Here is a 19410-nt window from a genome sequence, read left to right on the forward strand (position 1 = left end):
GCGCCGGGCTCTGCCGCCGGCCTTGCAGCCTCCCTGGCCTTTGTGGCAGCCACCGCTTGCTCAGCAACGCTGGTTTGCAGGCTCAGAAACAGCTTGGCTCAGAAAGGCCTGGCTCCTGGGGGGTTGTACTGGTGTCCCCATCAGCCCTGGGAACCCCAAATGGGGTGGTGAGGGGGAGCAGGTCCTGCCAGCCCCACCTCCAAGCATCTCTATCCATTAGCACTGTCTGACACTGTGGGGATCATGGGGGGGGCTGGAGGGGTTTCCAGCCACCCTCTTTCCGCAGCATTGCTCCCTCCCTGCCGTTGGTACCACCCCACCTTGAGCATCCACTTGCCGTGCCTGTTTCCCCATTTCAAAAGCAAGGCTGAGGCAGGTGGTTTGGGGGTGGGTGTTGTCAAGGGCTGCTTCTCCCCATTTTTGACAAGAGGCTCCCCACCTCCCTGTTTGTGGGCACAGCATGAGGGCTGTGGGGTTGGCAGCTGAAGGACAGGGAGATTAGCAGTGAGGCAGGAGTCAGTGTGCAAACAGCCTCCCCGTGCGCTGCCTTGCACTGTGCCGGCCATGGCACCCCCTTATCAGCTCCTGCACCAGGTACAGGGCTGCACCACGGCAGTGCCACAGCCCCTCGGGGTCCTGCATCTCCCAGCAACCAGATGGGTGACAGTGAGACAGGCACAGGGATCTGTTCCCCACCCCAGGTGACTCAGCCCCAGGGATGTAGGGTCTGGTCCTGCCCTATGGTGAGACTTTGGGGGAAGCTGCCAGAAAATGGTCTGCTTTTCTCCTTGCTGCACGGGAGAAGGTCCCAGTTCCACCATAGACTGGTGATCTCATGGTTGACGTCAGGGCTTTTATTCCTCTTTTACCTCGCTGAGAATGCAGGACCTTGGCACTCCCCAAAGCCTTCCTGGAGGTGTCTGAGCCAGTCACATCTGGCCTGGCCATACCCGCTCTGCCCCTTCATTTTGGCACTGCCTTGCAAAGCCACTTCCTGGCAAACAGCTTCTCACCATCACCCTGTGGGGTGGAGCAAGCTTGGGAGCGATGTCCATCCGTTTGGGGCTCCCAGCTTCGCTCCTTTTTCCAACCACGGGGCTTCTCCAGGACAGGGCAGGCTGTTTCTGTGGTGCTGAGTTTTGGCAATAACCCTGTAACCACTGGCTTGGTTCCTCCCTCTGCCTGCCGGAAAACTCGAAGGACCAGTTTCCCATCCCGGATTCAATTCCTCCCCATCACCCTTCCAGGCTCTGAGCTCCCCTGGCAGCTGCAGGGCCGCAGTGGGGCAGTGGGCGGGAGAAAAGCCAGGCTGGTGCAGCCTCCCCCATGTTCCTGCTGTGCTCCTACCCTCTGCTTCCCAATGATCAGGCACTGCTGGGGCTTCTGGAGACCCCATCCCACCCCCCCCCCAAGGACACACTCTAGCCCACTGTCCCCTCCCCACCAACCTGCGTGGGTGCCACCAGGAACCTCGTAACCCCAAAAGCTGACAGTTTTACCATCAGAGCACAAGGCCGAGAAATCCTTGGGGCATGTGGTAGCAAACCGAAACTTCCTCATTGCCTCCAGGAAGGCATCCTTGAACTGGAGGTGCCTGGGCAGCTGAGGGTGTGTGTGCCAGAGTGAGGGTGGTTCTTTTCCAGATGTGGGACAGGGTAGGGGAGAGCTGGGGGCAAAGTCTCCCTGGCAGTGCCCTGCTGCCTGCCCAAACCCAGGCTCCTGCTGCCCCTGGCCACGCACCCCTCAGTGCTCCCCAGCTGTGGGTTATGCCCTGGGAGCTGTGTGACATCTCTGGCCTTGTCCCACAGGCCACAGCCCCACCAGCCCCTATGTGATGGGGACCAGTCCGATGCCACCATATTCCTCCCTCCACCCCGCAGCAGCCTTGGACCTTCTCCCTGCATGAAACAGCCACTTTTGGAGCCCACACAGGGAATTTCCCCCTGCTTGAGGAGTGGGATGGTTCCAGGCTGAGCTGCTCCCTTGGGGGCAGTAAGGAAGGGACCAGTGCCTGGGTTGGAGGCTTGGCTGGGTGGAGTGGATCCAGGCCCCCTGGCACCCTCCTCCTGGGTGGTGTTTAGCATCCCCTTGGGCACAGGGTGGAGAAAATGGTGGGGCTGGAGCCCCTGGCCATATGGGGAAGGCAGATACCTGCAGAGCTGCCTTTCACCCCTGGCAGCCCCCTGGGTTGCTGACTCAAGCGTTGCCCCACCATGACAGGTGCTGTGCACGGGCCAAAGTCCCCAGAGATTTGCAGGGTGTGTTTGCCACTGGTATCACCTGCCCCAGGGCAAAAGGGGCAAAATCCTGCGTGGCAGAAGGGTGTGTGTTGGCAGGGAGCGGACAGCACTCAGCGCTTTATGGCACGAGCTGTGCCCTCCCTCCTGGGAATTAGCTTTGGTAGGGGACAGGGTTTTCATGAGAGGGAGGAGGAACCTCAGCTCTTCAGATTTGTGCTGATCGAAGGAGTAGATGGGAAGCAAAAGCAACCTTACGTGGCACCAGCTGCCCAAGGAGTGCCCGCTGTGGGGAATTTCCCCCTGCCCATCATAACAGCCTGGCCAGGATGTTCCTGGATCCGGGAGGAGAGGATATGCTCGGAGGACACGGGCTGGCCAGTGGAAGAAGTTGAAGCAAGGCACCCTTTCCCCGGCACAGCCTTCCTCCCCAGCTTCCCTTCCCCTCCACTTCCTCCTCCTCCCTGCCGCAGTGATAAACCACCCTGAGTGCCCACCCAGCCCAAAGGGTGCTCCCTGGGCAGCTCAGTGCCTGCGTTATTTGTAACTGAAGGGCTATTCAAAAGGCAGCAGGCAGGAGCTGACAACGAACCTGGCGTGTTAATCATTAACGCTGTGCCAGGCAGAACACAGCGTAATAACCACCACAGCAACAATCCTGGTACCCAGTTGAAGATTAATTTGCCGGCGGGTTTTGTTAGGTCCAGGCTGAGGAGGTGGCAGCTCCATGTGGGGATGTACAGCAGGGGATAGGGACAGCGACGGGCTGGGTGCAGGGGAGAGACCCCTTGCAGCCAGGACCAAGGGGAGGAGCTGAGCAAAGCCCCTTTCTGGGAGCGGTTTGGGCACCTCTTTATAAAGCAGAGGGTGCTGAAAATTGGGGATCAGCTCCCTGAGCTGCGATGCAGGTGGCTTGGGCACAGCGTCACTGTCTCCCTCACACGTAGGGATAGGGATGGGGCCAGCACAGCCTGGGTGCTGGCATCCCTCCAGGGCTGAGATCCTCCACTCGAGATGTCCATGTCTGTTATCCTGGAGGACGCTGGCTGGAGGGTGCTTCCCTCCACCTGTGGGGCACAGAGGGACCAATGGGCCATGGGAAGAGTCAACCTGGACCTTGTCTCCCACATCTCAGCCCATCATCGCAGCATGGGGACTCCCCACTCCTTTGGCAGAGATCTCTGCCAAACAAGAGTAGTGTATAAAAATAACCACGGCCAGAAATGATGCAAAATTCCCCTCCCCCCTGCAAGCTGAAAAGGTCAAGTTTCACGCCAAGGCTGTTTTGCTTTTGTTTAATTATCAGCCAGCTCCTGGGACGCGGAGCAGCCCAGACAGGTTCTCCTTTGTACGGCTGCACAAAGCCGGGGAGGCCGGGCTGCAGGGGGGCTGGGGGCCAGGTGGGACCCGGGAACCTGCAGCTCCTGGACACCCAGGGATGCTGCAGCACCTCTAGGTCAAGCCAGGAGGTGAGCGGGATGGGGAGCGACCCCACTGCCCTAAAAAGCTCCTTGGGACTGAGTTCCTTCAGATGGTGAACCTCCACACCACCATCACCTGGGAGAGGGGGTAAACCAAAGCTCTCCAGCAGCCGGACACAGGCAGTCCCCTTCAAGGGGGTTAACCTGCTTTTAGCATCACCCCTCTGTCTCAGCTCCTATACATGCAGCAGTTTGCAAAGACTGTCTCCTCGGGGTGGGAGAGATGTGGTGGATCTCAAACCTGAGCCCACATCACCCTGCAGGGCATCAGTCCCCAAAGCTGTGTCTGGTCCCAGGGAGGGGGTGGCAGCCGTGTAGGAAGCCCAGCCTGGCTGCAGGGATGAGGCAGGGGAGCAGGAGGTGGCTGGTATGGGATGCAGGTTGCGGCCGGTCCATGCTGGTGACCAATGCTCTCCTACAGCAGTTTCACTTGGGTCCTGTGGTCTCTGTCCCAGAAATGGGTGCACCCCCAGCCCTCCCAGGGCTCCTTGCCCCGTGGGGGCAGAAATTCAGAGGTATCTTGGGCTTTCCACAAAAGTCACCCATGCAGGGCTGACCCAGAGGCTCTGCAGCTATGTTTTTCTCATGGCAGGACCAAGCCCGCTCCTTGCTGGGCTTTGCTTCACCCATCCCTATGGGGAGGAGCAAGGGCTGCTGTGCTGCAGAGGTGATTTTGCTGGAGGTCCCTCCTGCAGCCCCTGCTTTTGCTCTGCCATCCCCAACCCCAGCCATGACAAAGCAGGGGCTGAACAGCTTAGCAGTAGTGGATGGGGCTGGCCCTGGTGTGGCACAACACCAATCATCAGGTCTCAGCTCCAGCGGTGGCTGGTTGATGGCAGGGGCCCAGTCCTCTCCAGCTATGATGTCCCTTCCTTCTGCTGTGACCTTGGGCAGTGGGTCTTCATTTCAAGGCCTCATTTCCCTGAAAGGAAAGAAACCCAAATCCCCCAGATAGGCCAGAAATGCAGCTGAGGCCCACAGGGCTCAGACTGTTTGATAGCAGACTGATAGCAGCCACTTCACCCTCCTGACCCCCAAGGGAACACGGAGCCAGGAGCAGAGGGCCACGGGTCTGTGTTTCTCCGGGAAGGGCAACTGGAGGTGCGGGGTGGAGCACAGGGGCTGATTACACCGAGCAAGAGAACCCAAGCAGCCAGTCAGAGTTTCCGTCCGTTGACGAAGTGAAGATAAAGGCGACAAAGCTTAAGGAGGAAACAGCTCACAAACCTGTCCCAGCCGCTCCGGCACTGCACAGCACGGGGGACCTCTGCTGGCGTGTGAGCCGCAAGGCAGGGGCCCGGGGCCACCGTTAGCCCAGGGCTAACTCTGCAGTGTTCCAGCACAGACCACACGGGTCTGTCCTTTTGAGGCAGGTAGCCACAGCCCTGAGCCATGTGCAAGGCCAGCCATGAAACACACGAGGCTCAACAGCTTTGCAATGTTTACTCTTGAAAAAATAATTTGATTCCGAAAGCGGCAAGCCCTGGGGATGCCCACGCACCCAGCTCCACCGTGGCCATGGCACCAGAGCCTTGCTGGAGGACAGAGAACGGCACCCGGCCTGTCCATGGTGGTGTGGGGAGAGGGGTGTGCGCAAAGCCCACCAGTCAAGTCCTGCTGGTGCTGAGAGCAGGGAGCGTGGCCCTCTGGTTGCTGCAGGGTGGGCAGCAGAGGAGAGGGGAATTCATGTTTAGCCACCCCCATCCGTAGGACCACCTTCCCCAGCCCCAGGAGGAGCCAGGAAGAAGCCAAGCCTGAGCCCTGCCAGAGAAGAAGGGAAAAGGAGTGCACTTAGTTTCAGGGAAACAGGGCCTTGGGACCAGAGATGCCAAGAAAAGGGCATCAAGGTGGAGAGCTGTGGGAGTTTTTCCAAAGCAGGGTATGGGGAGCGAGCTGCTTTCCCTGGGAAGAAGCTGAGTCCCTTTCCCACTGTGCTGAAAGGACCTGCTTCACCCCAAGGGCCAGCAGAGGCCACCTGCCCGCTGCGGGTGGCAGAGGAAGGCAAGGTTGAACCCAAGCCCAGTACCACAGTCTCAAGGGTGCCACCCTGCACCCTCTTGTTCCCCTCCTGCACCCATCCCAGCCCTGCTGCTGGGACAGGCATGCAAGGGAATGCGAGGGTCAGAGTCCCTGCAGTCACACTAGAGCTGCTCTGTGCCCACACAGGGCTCGTTTTAGCCAGAGGAGCAGGTTTCCCAGATGCACAACCATTCATCCCTGTGCTGGGCAAGGGAGGAAGGAGGAAAACAGAGCATGGAGCCAGAGGGACGAGAGACAAACCTCCCACGACTGTCCTCATGCAGGCTGGGAGCTGCCAGCTCTCCACACTGCTTCCCTGCTATCCTCCCCTTCCCACAAGCAATAAATAAATAAGTTAGTGTAGTGTAGACCCTTGATGCTCAGTTCACAGTGAGAAAATGAAGGGGAAGAGCAGCAAAACCTCCTCCCAAGGGCAAGCCAGACCATAGCATCCCTGCCCAAGGCTGAGGTCCTGGGCAGAGAACAGAGCTCTCGCTGCATGGATGAGACAGGGAGGTGCACTGAGCAAGGGGACCAGGACTGTCCCAGTGCAGGGGGGACATTAGTACCAAGTGGCTGGGGGCAGGAGGGGGCCCTGGGGTCCTTCCTAAGGCATGGTGCAGGGATAAGGACCCCCCTCCCTCTCCCTTTGCATGAGGATTGTACCACAGCAGCAGAACCAGGCTGCCCATCCTGGCTCACTCACAGCTTCCCTGCTAGCAATGTACCATGGTAAGGGTGGGGATTTGGGAAGACAAACCCCCTCTGCCTTCAGCAAGGGCTGGAATACCACAGGCAAGGACCGCAAGAGAGGGCAGCATCTCTCACTCCAGAGGACCCCGGTCCATCCTGCCCCTGCAGTTTGGGGGGTGCCCGCTGGCTGCTCCCATCTCACTCTGCAAGGCACTTTCACTCCCTCTCCCACGACTCGGGGGGCAGGGATGCTCCCCACAGAGATGGTGGGTGAGGATGGTCTGAGCCGCAGCACACAGCCCAGCCAGCCCACTTCCATCTACAGTAGTGTCCAGCTCCCAGAACTGCAGAGAAAGTAAAGGGGCACCTGACCACCCTTGTGCTGGGTGTGGAGTGTCCCCTGCGAGTTCAGCTCGTCTTCAGCATTCCCTTTTGCCTACGAGCTGGGCTGCACCAGTCGCTGTAGCCCAAGCAGCAAAGCCGGCGTGCAGAGAGATGTCCAACCCAGCAGCCAGTCTTCAAGGTGCATCCATTGTGCAGGAGACAGAAGAGATGCTGAAGATCCCCTCTTCACCATCGTGTTCACCACAGGGCACGGAGCCAGCCAGGCTAGAGTCAATAAATAACACCCAGCTGGTAGGCTGCAGCACTTGCACATGAGCATGCTGCCTTCTCAGGGCTTGGGGACCAAAAAGGGAAGCAGAGGTGTTTCTCAAGGTCCCCTCTAGCCCCCAACTGAGCATCTCCTTTCTCCAGCCTTGCCCAGCCAAGGGGCAACAGGAGCAGCGTTAGTAAAGAGTCTGTGTTAAAAAAAAAAAGTTCCTGGGATGAAGGGTGGTATATCTACAGGGAAGGATCCTGTCCCATGCGAGGGAGAGGGAGACCACAACAGTGGGCTGGAGGGAACCCAAGGTCTCATTTTGCAGCCTGAAATGGGAGTCCATGTCCAGTCACCAGCCTCCGAGAGCTGCTGCCAACTCTGTCTCTGCACCACAGGGTTCTCTGTCTTCCCCCAACCCCCTTTGCTTCCCAGCTGCCAGTTTCACGTCTGCTCTGCTGCAGCAACCGCTGGCACTGCTACTGCCCCCTCCTCCTTGGCAGGGGGCTCCATGTAGATTGGTGTCACCGACGAGGGCTTCTTGGACCTGCAAGTGAGGAGGCTGGATGGGAGCAGGCAGGGGTGGTGGTCCCTCTCTCAGGACCACAACTTTCAAAAGCACTGCCTGCCTCCCTGGCATGATCTCCTTCCCATTGGTACACCTTCGAGCCCTGGGCATGTGTCTTGCCCCACCTCTCACTGCACTTATTCAGAAGGGGGGTGGTAAGTCACAGGATTGGGCTGGGACAGAAGTGGATGATGCAGTGCCCTGGGCAGGGGACAGCACCATGAGGATGGAGGCAGGGGAATTACACAGTTGTGTTGGTGTGCCCCAGATACTCACGAGTAGGGGGAGGCAGGGACCCCCACCACCAGGAAGTGGTTCTTCTTGCGGAAGAGCCGCCACAGTCCCTTATGGTTCCCACGGACGTCCAGGTCCCAGATGTGGAGGCACTAGGATGGTGGGAGGAACAGGTATCAGAGCCTGGAGACAGACACCAGGGGCAGATGTCCTCTGGCAAGGAGAGAGCCATCACTCCTGCCCTCATTGAGACACGGAGAGAGGACAGCACAGGGCAGCATCCCTTCCAGTCACCAACAGTTAGAGAAGAGGAGGAATCTGCTCTCATCCCTGCCTCAGGACAGGGGAGTTGGCCATCATCTCCAGGTAAGTGATGGAATCATCCAGACAAGCTCAGACTCTGGGGTCCCACACAGGGAGGTTGTTGTTAAACTTTTTCTCCATGAAGCCACACATCTTGCCCTGGATGACCCAGTGCCTTTCATAAACACCAAAAGCTTAAATACCACTCAAGGGCAGCAAGAATCCATTTGCTGAGCTGCATCCAAGGCCATGGACAAACCCAAGAACAGCAGCCAGATGATGGCAAAGATTGGTGCATGGGTACAGATGGGCTATGTCAGCGGCCTCACCTTGGCAAGCTGAGTCCAGGTGGTGAAATCTGCCTCCTGCTCCATCCGGATGAACATGACATAGACCCTGCCCTCGGTGTCGGGCACAAAGGAGTCCTCACAGGGGTTCTTGCTGTGGTCCAAGACCTCAGCCTCACTGTGGAAACAGAACAGGGAGTGAGAGGGGACTCCACCTCCTCCCTGTTCCCACAGAAGGGCACTTCAGACAGGCAAGAGGTGGCTGGGGCTGCCAGGACCACCTCCACCCTTTCTTCTGTTGGTCTCCCAACCTCCCTGCAGGCACTTACCCCAGGAGCCGGTGAATTTCAGTCTCGTAGGCATCCTTCCTCAAGCTGTTGGAGGAGAACACAGAGATCAGGACAGTCAGTTGGACAGGCAGGGATCATCCCAAGATGATCCAAATTTAAGACTGCCCCAGTGTAACACAAAAAGGCAAGTTGAGGCCAACGAATGGAGCGCAGGGACTGCCACATATTGTGAAGGATGTGGCAGCAAAAATGTGACTCTTCAACATGTCCACCAGGAACACAGGGTAGCTGAACCCAACCACACAAAACCACTGCAAGCATTCCCCAGTGGAGGTCAGTGTGCTGGGGCTTGAGGCTACGGCTGTTGTTCCAGAAGGGAGACATCCCCAGCACAAGGTGAGAAGGGTCAGATCAAGCAGCTGTTTCATCCCACTCTCATTCTGAGCAGCACTCACCTCTCCACATTTTTAAGCTGGACATTCGGAACTGTGTTGAACTTGTGCTTCTTGAAGTAGGCTTCCTGGGAGGAAGACAGAGAGGAAGGAAGGAAAACAGGGACGAGTCAGCAGTACTTGGAGGTCACCTGAAGTATTCCCGCTACCTGGAGAGGTGGCCGAGTCAGAGCTCAGCGCCGGGATGGGACGTGGGGGCTAAGGGAGGTCACTCACATGAAAGTAGCCGTTCATGTTGAGCCCCACAATGCCGAAGTGGTAGGAGCGCGAGATGTCAGGGATGATGCACTCCCGGCCCTTCCGCTGTTCTGGCATCCGCATCCACATGTCCCAGTCCCAGAGCTGCGGAGAGGAAACCTGACATTCGCACTCAAGTTTGGCGACACGATTTGGTAGCGTGGCCATCCAGGGACCTTTCTGACTGCTTACATCAGCTCTAGCCCCTTTGGCCCCAGCCTGGCTGTGCTGTTCCAGCCAGCTCTGTGGCTGGTTACGTGGTCCTCTAGTTACTACTGTCTGTCCCAAATCCTTTCTGCATCCTTCCCAGTGGAAGCTCAGGAAGAGCCGGGGCCCCTCCAAGAGCAATACCCATAGGGACTGGGTGATGGTCAGAGACTGCTGATGGACAGAGATGGGGGTGCAGAAGGCAGGGTCCCTAAAAGGGTACTCACCTTCTCAGGGGTTGGCCACTTTGGCTCCAGCTCATCTTTGTACAGGCTCTTCCGGAGCACCCAGCCCAGGCCTGGCATGGACTCCACGCGGTACAGGAGTGAGGGGTCCTCAGCCGTGTGCTCATAGCCCTGAGATATTACAGGGAGCATTCAGCACCCTGAATGCACCCCTACCCTGCCAAAATAGGAGGCATTCTGCTCTGTGGAGACTTCCAGCACAGGGAGCAGGGGACAGCCACTGGGAAGCACATGGCAGGGACAAGATGGTTATTTTCAGGGGCACTTCTGAACGGTCCAGGGCTGGGGAGACAGACCCACCTAGGATGATGGTGGGACACACGCCTTGCTTTACAGAAGGAACTCAGACCCCAGCCTGACTTGGGAACAACACAGGGCAGAGGTGTTCCTGCTCCGCCATCCCTCCTGACCCACCTGGTCATTCCAAGCCGAGATGCAGTACAGGCTCTCGTCCTCCTCCAGAAGATGTATCGACTGGCTCAGAAAGCTGAGGAAAGAGTTGCCCGGTCCCTGGTCAAACATGCTTCCCCCAGGCAAACTAAGGCAAATTTTTTACCAAGGGATGAGCCACCATCAACTGCTGGGACTATTTAACTCAACTCTTGGGCTGAGATGACTGATGTTGGTGTGAAATCAGGGGAGGAGCACCTAAACAAGCTAAGCTGCACCTCACCATGGGGAGGGGATAACATTGTCTCCTACTCCATCCAAGTCCCTCTTCCTTAAAAAGAAAGAAGCCCCAGTAGACACTGTGCCTATCCTCTTGCTAAGGGGCAGTCTCAACTGTGTGCGTACAGAATGGAACAGTGTCCCCAAAAAGCAAATGAGGAAGAGATCCCAGACCCTGAAGTCACCCTGCACTGAGTGCCAGGACAGTGGATCCAAGACCTGACCTCTCTGCAGGCAGAGCTCAGTTATGGCTGTTGTCTGGGGACTGCTCTAGCCTCAGACAGGTGAGCTACAGCATGGCAGGGATCTGGTCTCTCCTAAGCAGCCAGAGAACTTCTAGGAAATGCCACACCCAAACAGGAACCCACAGCTTTACCTGAAGAAGTCAACAGAAATGTCAAGGTCTTCCTCCAGAACCACAACAAATTTAGCATCCTGTAGGGCAAGGAGAATGTCAGAAGGACAGAGAAGAACAGGACAGAGCAGAGACACCAAGCAGCATTCCCTGCCTGTGCTATTCCTTGCCCCACAGGACTGATTCAAGCTTCTGTGAGACAGGGGTCACAGATGCCACTCTCCTTGTGCTGCCTTGCCCCCACAGGTGAGCACTCAGACAGGGCACAGGCAGAGGTGTCACTCACCGGGAACAGGTTGAAGGTTGCAGTCAGACTGGCTTTGTAGTGCTACAAGAAAAGACAGATCATTGCCTGTGTTAGCATCAAGCTGGCACAAACTGGGGACTAAGCCTGCCTCTCTTAAATGCTATCCTAGGTCCCAGGAAATAACTCTCCCAGGATTTGGGAAAGGTCTCTCACCTGGGAAACTCTGGCATTTTTAATGCTGATGGGAGTGTGCTGGATTCCTGAGAGGCCAAACAGCTCCACAACATCCATTGGCTCCTGCAACAGGATGGCAGAAAGCTCATAAAATGTGTGAGTCTGGATATGTTCTTCTCACCTTCTGCCAGCATCAGCTCCCTGGGACAAGAATATGCCTGTGCCATATGCCCTGCGCGTGGCTGTCCTCTTGGGGACAAGCGAGGCTCCAAATGATGCTGTACTGTAGACCTTGCAGCAAGGAACTTACAAACCCTCTTGGCCCTTCAGCCCTTAAGTATTACCGTAAGTTTCTGTTACCCCTGCTAGCTTGCAGACCCAAAGTTGCATCCAAGGACATGCAAGAGGCCCCAGATTCCCAGTCCCCCATGGACAGTGAAGAAAGAAAACAGGTATAGCCAGAAACACCTACTAGCTGCTTAATGTCAAGACCACAATCAACTTCATTTTCTCTCAGTTGCCACAAAAGGGGACCTCTCTGACCAAGCACATCTGCACTGGGGTCAGAAGTAATCTGTATTTGGGCTGATGTATCTCTGCCTTGAGAAGATCCCACTGAGGCCTTCTCTACCCACTTACTGTCCTTCCCACCTCCAAGATACAAAAGAGAGGAGCAGCTACCGTTGCACCCTTTCCCTGGTATCCACCATGGCAGTGTGAGCATCCAGGCTGCCCCCTTGTAGCTGAGGGATGCTGCTCCAGTTGCCATGGCAATGGATGCTGCTATCTTTAACCACTCTGATGTGCTGCAGCAAGAGTCTGCATAAACAAACCAGCTCCCCCAGCCCCACAACCTGGCAGTAGTGGGAGCAGCCTGCAAGAGAACAAGTCTTTTCCCTTTCCCATCTCCATCACAAGGCAACCAGACAACATCTCATGGGCTGCTGCAGAGATGAGGGCTAGCAAGCCTGAAACCTCCTAAGATCCCACATGCCTGTCCCAGAGCACATCCTGCTGCCAGAGAGCCAAGGCTTGCAGTGGCATCCTCCAGAGCTTTATAAGGTTGAGCTGACAGGAAGGTTTTTGCCCTCTGAAGGGCCAGTTCTCTACCTGGCCTCAGCTTTCATTAGCCTTGTGGTAACAGACTGCTTTGGGTCTCTTCGCTTGTTACCAAGAGCGGAGTTAGACAGGCACAGCTGGACTGGTTTGTTTCACTTCAGACAAGGGAGCTGGACAGACAGTGTTACACTCAGAGCCTGCGCAAAGGGCTGGTGATACTCATCAAGCAAGAAAAGGTGACAGGGAGAGCCCAGCATAACCACCTCATTCCTGCACAGCAGCCCCTTTCTGACATGGGGATGTCAAACCTGGGCTTTGGGAAAGGACAAGGCAGCTTTATCCACACTCATGGCTTGGCTAAGTTGAATGACTTTGTACAGGAGTGAGGAGGAACAGTATGACCCACAGCAGGAGGAAGAGTGAAGGGGCTCATAGCCTGCCACCCACCAAAGACTGGGGAAGCACCACATCACCTTGCTAGAGGACCAAGAACCAGGTTACAGGGATGTCTGGGAGTGCTCTCACCTCATAGTACCCATCGATGAAAACTGTGATCATCTGAGGATTGACACCTTGAGCTGACAGCAAGGAGCGCAGCATCCTGTGGAGAGATTGATGGACCTAAGCACAGCCCCAGCAGGCCCAGGTCACTCAGCAGAGTGGTATGGATCCCCTGGGGTGGGAGAACAGGTGCATGGCAAGGGAACAGGACCTACTGCTCCTGGGCTCTTCCCTTTCTCATGGCCAAGGACCCCAGGATCTGTCCTGTCCAAGCAGGTCTACATTGCACCTCCAGGAGGAGGCTGGATCCTGCCAGCAGGACAAAGGGGAGGGTCTGGGCCTTGTGTGGTCTCATGGCACAGAGCAGAGAAGCCATAGAAGTCCTCTGGAAGTGCTTACCTGTACAGGTAGTTTGGACGGTTCCCTGCAATAACAGCTACAGGCACATCGAAGACTTTGTTGTCTTTGAGCTGGAAGAGAAAATGTGTGTGAGTGGGTCTTAGGAACGCCATGCCAACGAGAGCAGGATCCAAGGGTTAGGGACAGGCCCTGCTATTACACAGCTGAGCAGCACAGTCCTACCCCTTGGCCCACGACCACACCAATCCAACCAGAACTCCACTCAGCACTGCTGGAAACTCTGCCAGCTTTCCCTTTGCCCCACCTCAGACCCACCTCCCAAAACCCAGCTTGCATCCACCCAGACACCTTTGACCAAACCCTTCAGCATTGCGCCAAGGACAGCCCAAACACACAGGTGCTGTCTCCAAACGTACAGGCTCTGCTGCTCAGACTGAGATCCCTAGAGTCATCATAACCTGGCAGCTCAGGGCAGATGTAGGGCAAGGGAACTCCCCTTCCCAGGCATGACCTGACCCAGGTGTATTCATTCTACCTTTAGCAGGGGCTAAGAGCTTGCTCCAGAGCAGTTTTTCACCACTCAGCAAGTGCATGAGGACAGAGCTCTGCATCTGAGCTGGAAACCTAGATCAGTCCAGCCCTCTCTCCTGGAGCCTACCCCAAACACTCTGCCCCTACACTCACAGGATCAGGGTTGAACTCAATGGGCGTGGGGTCTTTGCAGCTGCAGACACTGCCATAACCTTCTACTTTGCTGCAGAACCTCTTCCGGCGGCGGTTCACGGGCCAATGGCACTCAGCATCTGGAGGCATCAAAGAGGTAAAAAAAAGACTGCTCATCCCCAGGACCTCACCTTGTGCACTGCCACACAGATGGCTCTCCCTGGGCTCAGCCATCGCCAAGTCAGCCCTTATTAATATGAAGAAGCAACACTTCTGGATGCCAGAAGGAGCATCCCCACCATATGGTCTCTCTGAGCAGCAGTGAGCCACGTTCAAGGCCAACAGTCAGAAGAGACTGGAACAGGCGTGGTTTGGAGAGGTGACAATTAGCTAGACCACATCCCCACTTCCCCATCCTCACCTTTCTCAACAACCATGCCTGGAATTACCACGGAAGCAGGAAGAAGGGAGGCTGGCCCCATTTTATAAGTTATCATACTGATCTTAAATAGCCTTGAATGCATCCTGGAATGTTGCTAACAGACCTATGGCTTTGACTCAAAAACACCAAGAGCAGCAGGCAGACACATCTCAGATACCTGACACCACAAGCGGATCTTGCTTCCTACCTTCCACAGACGTCAGATGAACTTCTGTCTTCAGCAGTACAGGGTCACCCCATGTCGACAGGGCAGGTGACTTGGCATGCTTCTCCCCGTACACTTCCCCTGGAGCAGGAACACAGAGTCAGGACTGCCTGGAAGGGCTCAACCCTGCTGTGTCAAGGCATGACCAGGGGCTGCAGCTCTAGGTGGCAGCCTGGTGCTTTCTCCCACTGGCCCCTGGCAAGCTGCTGAAGGGCCACACTTTGCTTCCACCCCCTCCCTCATCCCAGAAACGAAGTTGCCTGCTCTCTGTAACTTGTTCCTTGCTCATACAGCATTCTGAGGATGGGCTGGCTGTCTTCAGCTGTCTTTTCCTGGCCTGTGCTAGACTTACCTCCCTTCTTTCCCACAAAGGTCCACATGTCTCTCCAGCTGAGGAATGGTGCAACTTGGCTCCCCAGGCTTTTCAGAACATTCTTGGCTGTGTCCTTGAGGTGAAAAGAGCCTTCATCCTGGAACAAAACACAACCCTGCAGCTGAGGTCTAGCTTCTGACGGAGACAAGGAAAGTCTCCCATCAATACCAAAGAGGTACAGGGCCCACTCCTACCCTTGAACCAGTTGAGCCAGAAACCTTCACGAGCAGGTTCCTGTCTCTGTGCCATTAAGCCTGCCGGTGGCTTCATCATGATCCACAGAGAGGTCAAAGAAGTCACAGACTCCTGTTTCCTTGAGATCAAATTGTTCTCAACCACAGCCATGTGTTCAGCAACACTTCACACAGCTAAACCTGAATCCCTGAAGAAGGATAGTGCTGCTCACACAGCAGCCCAGAGCCAGCAGAGTCCACAGTGCCACCTGTAAAGCCTGGATCAGGGACCCAGATGGGACCCACCACATCCTTATATTAGCTTATGTCCATTCTCCACCTAACCTCTTGTTTATTGCTGCAAGCTGACACATCTGCTTTCTGTTCTCCTGCCTCGCTGGGCACACACCAGTATCTGTAGTAACAGAGAGGAATGAGAGGACAAGGGAGGTGATCCAGCGAGGGAGGCATAGCCCAGTAGGGATGTGACATTTAGCTCTGATAACATTCAGGAGGGAACTACCTAGACAACTTTAGGGCATCCTGACTCAAGACATCTTGACTTTTTTCTTTTGACACTAAAGTCACATACCTTAATGGTGAAGATCAGGATCCGACCTCGGGCAACCATGTTGAGGAAAAGTACCATGGCTTCATCTTCATGTGGAGAATAGGTGTCGAAGACCCTCTTGGCCATCACATGACCCTGTTGGTATTCAAATGTCAGACGCATCTTAAAGGCTGTATGGCCAGCACACGCACAATTACGGAAATCTGTTCTAGAAGCCTCAGAGCCTGAGTAACGATGAGTTACTTTTCTGGCATGCCAGGGAGTTAGTCCCCAGGCAAATTCAGCCCTCAGGCCTTCATGCATGACAGAAGGTGCACTGAAGTCCATGGGACAGGATTATCCAACCTCACAACTATTCTACTGCTTGCTCCCCAAGAACAGTGAGGCAAGTACAAAAGAAACAGTGCAGGGACCCTCTGGGTGACCACATTGTGTTCTGGAAATTACAGGCAAGCCAGCATCTGGGGAAGTCAATCCTGGCTGCCCTTTGCCTCATGCACCCACCCAATGGTTAAAGAGCAAGGACAAACACTGCCCAATAAGAAAGACAAATGCAGACACACAGGAATGCTTTACCGTAGCCTGATTCAAGACGATGACATGGATCCCTCTTCCCTGCTCCCGAGCCTCATCTTCCAGGACCTGCAAGTGCAAAAGTAATGAGAACCATATGCCAAGACCTTCTATTCCTTGTCCATTCAGCACAGTTGAGTCCCCAAACAAGGGGCAAGTCTCTCTCCTGTGACATTTCGGCTTTGCTCATGGCAGTGACGGATGCCAGAGTAGAAGACAATGTGGGACACCACCTCCACAGTCCTGTGGGCAGGAGGGGGATCCGCTCCTGACCTTTTTGCCAGCCACTGAATTGCTCTCACCACCCAGCTTGTGGCTTCACCCATTCAGCTCCATCCACCCTCTGTGCTCACAGGGACAATCAGCACCCGTCGCTTACTGTCGTCCCATCCACAGCCACGTAGACCTTTGACCGGCTGGAGTACACCTCGACGTCCAAGACCTTCTTGTTGCTGACAGGGTGCCTAGGGACCTCCACATTCAGCATCTCATCATCTACAGGGGAGAAATGCCCAGTTCCAATCAGCCAAGGCACCTCTGACTTGTCTCTGCTTGGTGCTAGCCCAGCCAAACCTCCAGGAGGTCATGCCCATCAGGTATCCCATCCCAGCAAACCATGGGTCATCTATAGGGGATAGCAAGTAAGGGAAATCCAAAATGGCAACAGGTCTGGCCCCAGCTATCCCACACAGACCTCTGCAGTCAAACGTGCTGAAGCATGGAGTAGACAGACCAAGAATGGGAACAGTCTTTTCTATTCATTTTTGTTAAAGCCACATGCACAGACCTGTCTGTTGTGCTGCAGCTGGTCACGAGTTTGCTTCAACTTAAAGAAATTAATTCTCTCCCTCTGGTTTCCTTGCTTTCAAACAAAAGCAAGATGCTGCCCCTCACCGTAGTCCTGTGCAGACTCCTCTTCCTCCTCATAAGCAGCCCTCCTGGTGTCCAAGATCAGCTTGATGTTCACAATTACAGTCACGAGCAGGAAGAGGACAGCACCTGTCTGCAATGCAGGAGGCTTTGCATTAGCAACTTGTAAGAAACAACCCAAGATCAGGCCACCTGCTTGGCAGAGGCTGCAGGGCACCCCAAGGAGATCTTGCAAGGGATCACAAGGATCTGTTATTTCCCGTGGTCTCTTCTGGGGGAAGGCAAAGAGAAAGAAATACAGATGACCAAGTTTTAAGGTGATATGCTTTCATCAGCTGAAGAGCACCAACTTCTTGATAGGAGATAGCTAACCCACTTCCAACATATTCCTGCTTCCAGATCTGTGAGCAGATTTCTCCTAAAATACTGCATCAAGGTGGAGGTTCTTTGCATGCAAAAAGCTTGGTAATTCAGAGTTACAGCTCCCCCAGTAACCTTAACTTCTGCCTTTCCTGCAGCATCACTACTCTTGTCTCTCCCTCTGCAATCAGAGGATGTATTCAGGGTGGCAGTCTGTGTATTCAAGGCAATCTGCCTGAAAGAGGCAGCACCAAGCAGGACCAGCAGCTGGGTCTGGCAAGGCTGGCTCAGTCAGAGCCACTGATAGAGGCTGAGCTGCTGTAAACCTGGCTACTCCACATCTGCAGCTCTAGTTTACATATTTTAAGCTCCATTTTCCTCTGTGTTTTCAGCCAAAGCAGTGCCATGAAGGAGAGAGATGACAGCAGACAGGCTCTAGCCTGTTGTCCTCAGCACAGCAAGCATTGCCTGCCTGAACAACCAGGCCCATTCCCAAAGTCTGGGGCACCCCAGGGGACACCGGACTGAGCAGTCTCCTTTCTCATGGAGCCCTTGTGAGCCTTCGCCCTCCCAGGCACATGCAAAACCTTCCCTCTTCCGCTCCCTCCCACAGAAACAAACTGCCAGATTTCACCGAGCTCTGCTCATCTCAGGACGGCCCCTTTTCTGCAGCTCGCTGCCATGCGGCCACAGACCCTCCCTGTCCTTACACCACCAGACACCCCCCAGGACACTGGCTCCACTGAGGATTAGCCGTTTTACAGCACAAGCGAGCAGGTCCATGGCTTTCCCAGACGCCAGCTGCCTCTGGGGCATAAGATCCCATTACTCAGCCTTATTTTCTCCGTCCACCTGTTGTCTCTTATACCAGGCTCGCTCTGCAAGCCAAACAGGGCAGGACTGGCTTCCCACTGCAGGCAGAGCCCTGCTCCACTCAGCACAGGTCCAGAACCAAGACAGGAGGAAATCAGTCAGGATTCTAGCTGAAAGCCTCCCAAGGATGCCTGGCTAATTTTATCTCCTGCCATAGCCACACAACAGGTCCACTTGCAACTAGAAGGATCTGCTAGATACGGCAGACCCTTCCATGCATGAGTGCAAAGCCACTGGAGGTAGCTTTTTGTGGGACAAGTTATGCTTCCCCAGCATGTTAGGTCACTCAGGACTGCCAGCAGACCCACCTCTGCCCACACAGCTGCTCCATAAGCTTGTAAACTCTATAGATCTTCCTCTTATCCTCCCTAATCCACCCCAGGCTGGTGGATGACTCACCTGGCACAGCTTCCGCAGCGCACGCTGGTTCATCAGTTTGTACTTCCAGGCAAGGTACCAGCTCCGCTTCTTGTGGGGCTTGATGGCAGGGTTGGGTTTCCACTCGTCCATAGTCACAGGGGTAGCCGCGTGGAGTGGTGGGGGTCAGGACACGCTCTGCTCCGCTCTCATGTCCATCGGGGCTCCCTGCCAGGACAAGATGGGCGTGGGGTGAGAAAGGCAAGCACCTTCAAAACCCCTCCCCAGCAAAGAGGGCCTGGCACAAGCAGTGGCCATGAATAGCACTCATGTACCACAAGCAGAAGCCCCACAGAGCTTTGCTGCCTGTCAGTGCCCCTAGTCCTGCAGGGAGCCATACCCGAGGCCAGGCATCACTGCAAGACTGTAAGCAGGGCAGTGGAAAGTCCTCGAACCCACAGACCAGTGAGGACCTCTGCTCCAGGCATCACCTTAGCAAGGCCATGGCACTGCAGTGGGCCCACTCCCACCCTCTAGAAAAACAAGAGGCATGAGCAGATGACAGGCCCCAGACTGGCAGGCATTACGGAGGTGCCATCGCTGGCCATAGCGGCCTGTGGGGTCCCGGGCGGGGGGATACCTTCTCTCTTGCAGCAATGAGGCCGTGAAGCAGCAGCATCCCCACTAACAGGGACACAGCTGGCCTAGATACAGAGACCAGAGCTGGGCCATAG

General features: G+C 55.5%; 1 protein-coding gene across 1 annotated transcript; it reads right to left on the reverse strand.

Annotated features, from left to right (window-relative positions):
* Positions 1-7472: 7472 nt before the first annotated feature.
* Positions 7473-18900, reverse strand: POMGNT1 (protein O-linked mannose N-acetylglucosaminyltransferase 1 (beta 1,2-)). Its single transcript, XM_010184894.1, has 21 exons — positions 18719-18900; positions 17111-17219; positions 16596-16711; positions 16220-16285; positions 15665-15778; positions 14879-14996; positions 14509-14607; positions 13901-14019; positions 13256-13326; positions 12881-12956; positions 11336-11419; positions 11162-11203; positions 10897-10955; positions 10266-10338; positions 9834-9962; positions 9379-9504; positions 9166-9230; positions 8750-8794; positions 8463-8598; positions 7873-7982; positions 7473-7575 (listed from the first exon to the last, which is right to left on the reverse strand). The coding sequence occupies exons 1-21, from the start codon at positions 18827-18829 to the stop codon at positions 7473-7475; spliced, it is 1971 nt and encodes a 656-aa protein (XP_010183196.1). The 5' UTR covers positions 18830-18900.
* Positions 18901-19410: the final 510 nt, after the last annotated feature.

The sequence above is a fragment of the Mesitornis unicolor genome, unplaced genomic scaffold (genome assembly GCF_000695765.1).
Source record: "Mesitornis unicolor isolate BGI_N332 unplaced genomic scaffold, ASM69576v1 scaffold43385, whole genome shotgun sequence".
NCBI classification, from domain to species: domain Eukaryota; kingdom Metazoa; phylum Chordata; class Aves; order Mesitornithiformes; family Mesitornithidae; genus Mesitornis; species Mesitornis unicolor.

Excerpts from the sequence above, each read along its gene's own strand:
- POMGNT1 (XM_010184894.1), bottom strand. The coding sequence starts at position 18,829 with ATGGACGAGTGGAAACCCAACCCTGCCATCAAGCCCCACAAGAAGCGG. Across the intron at positions 17,220-18,718 it reads CGCTGCGGAAGCTGTGCCAG|ACAGGTGCTGTCCTCTTCCT; the intron begins GTGAGTCATCCA and ends CCTGCATTGCAG. Across the intron at positions 11,420-12,880 it reads TCATCGATGGGTACTATGAG|GAGCCAATGGATGTTGTGGA; the intron begins GTGAGAGCACTC and ends ATCCTGTTGCAG.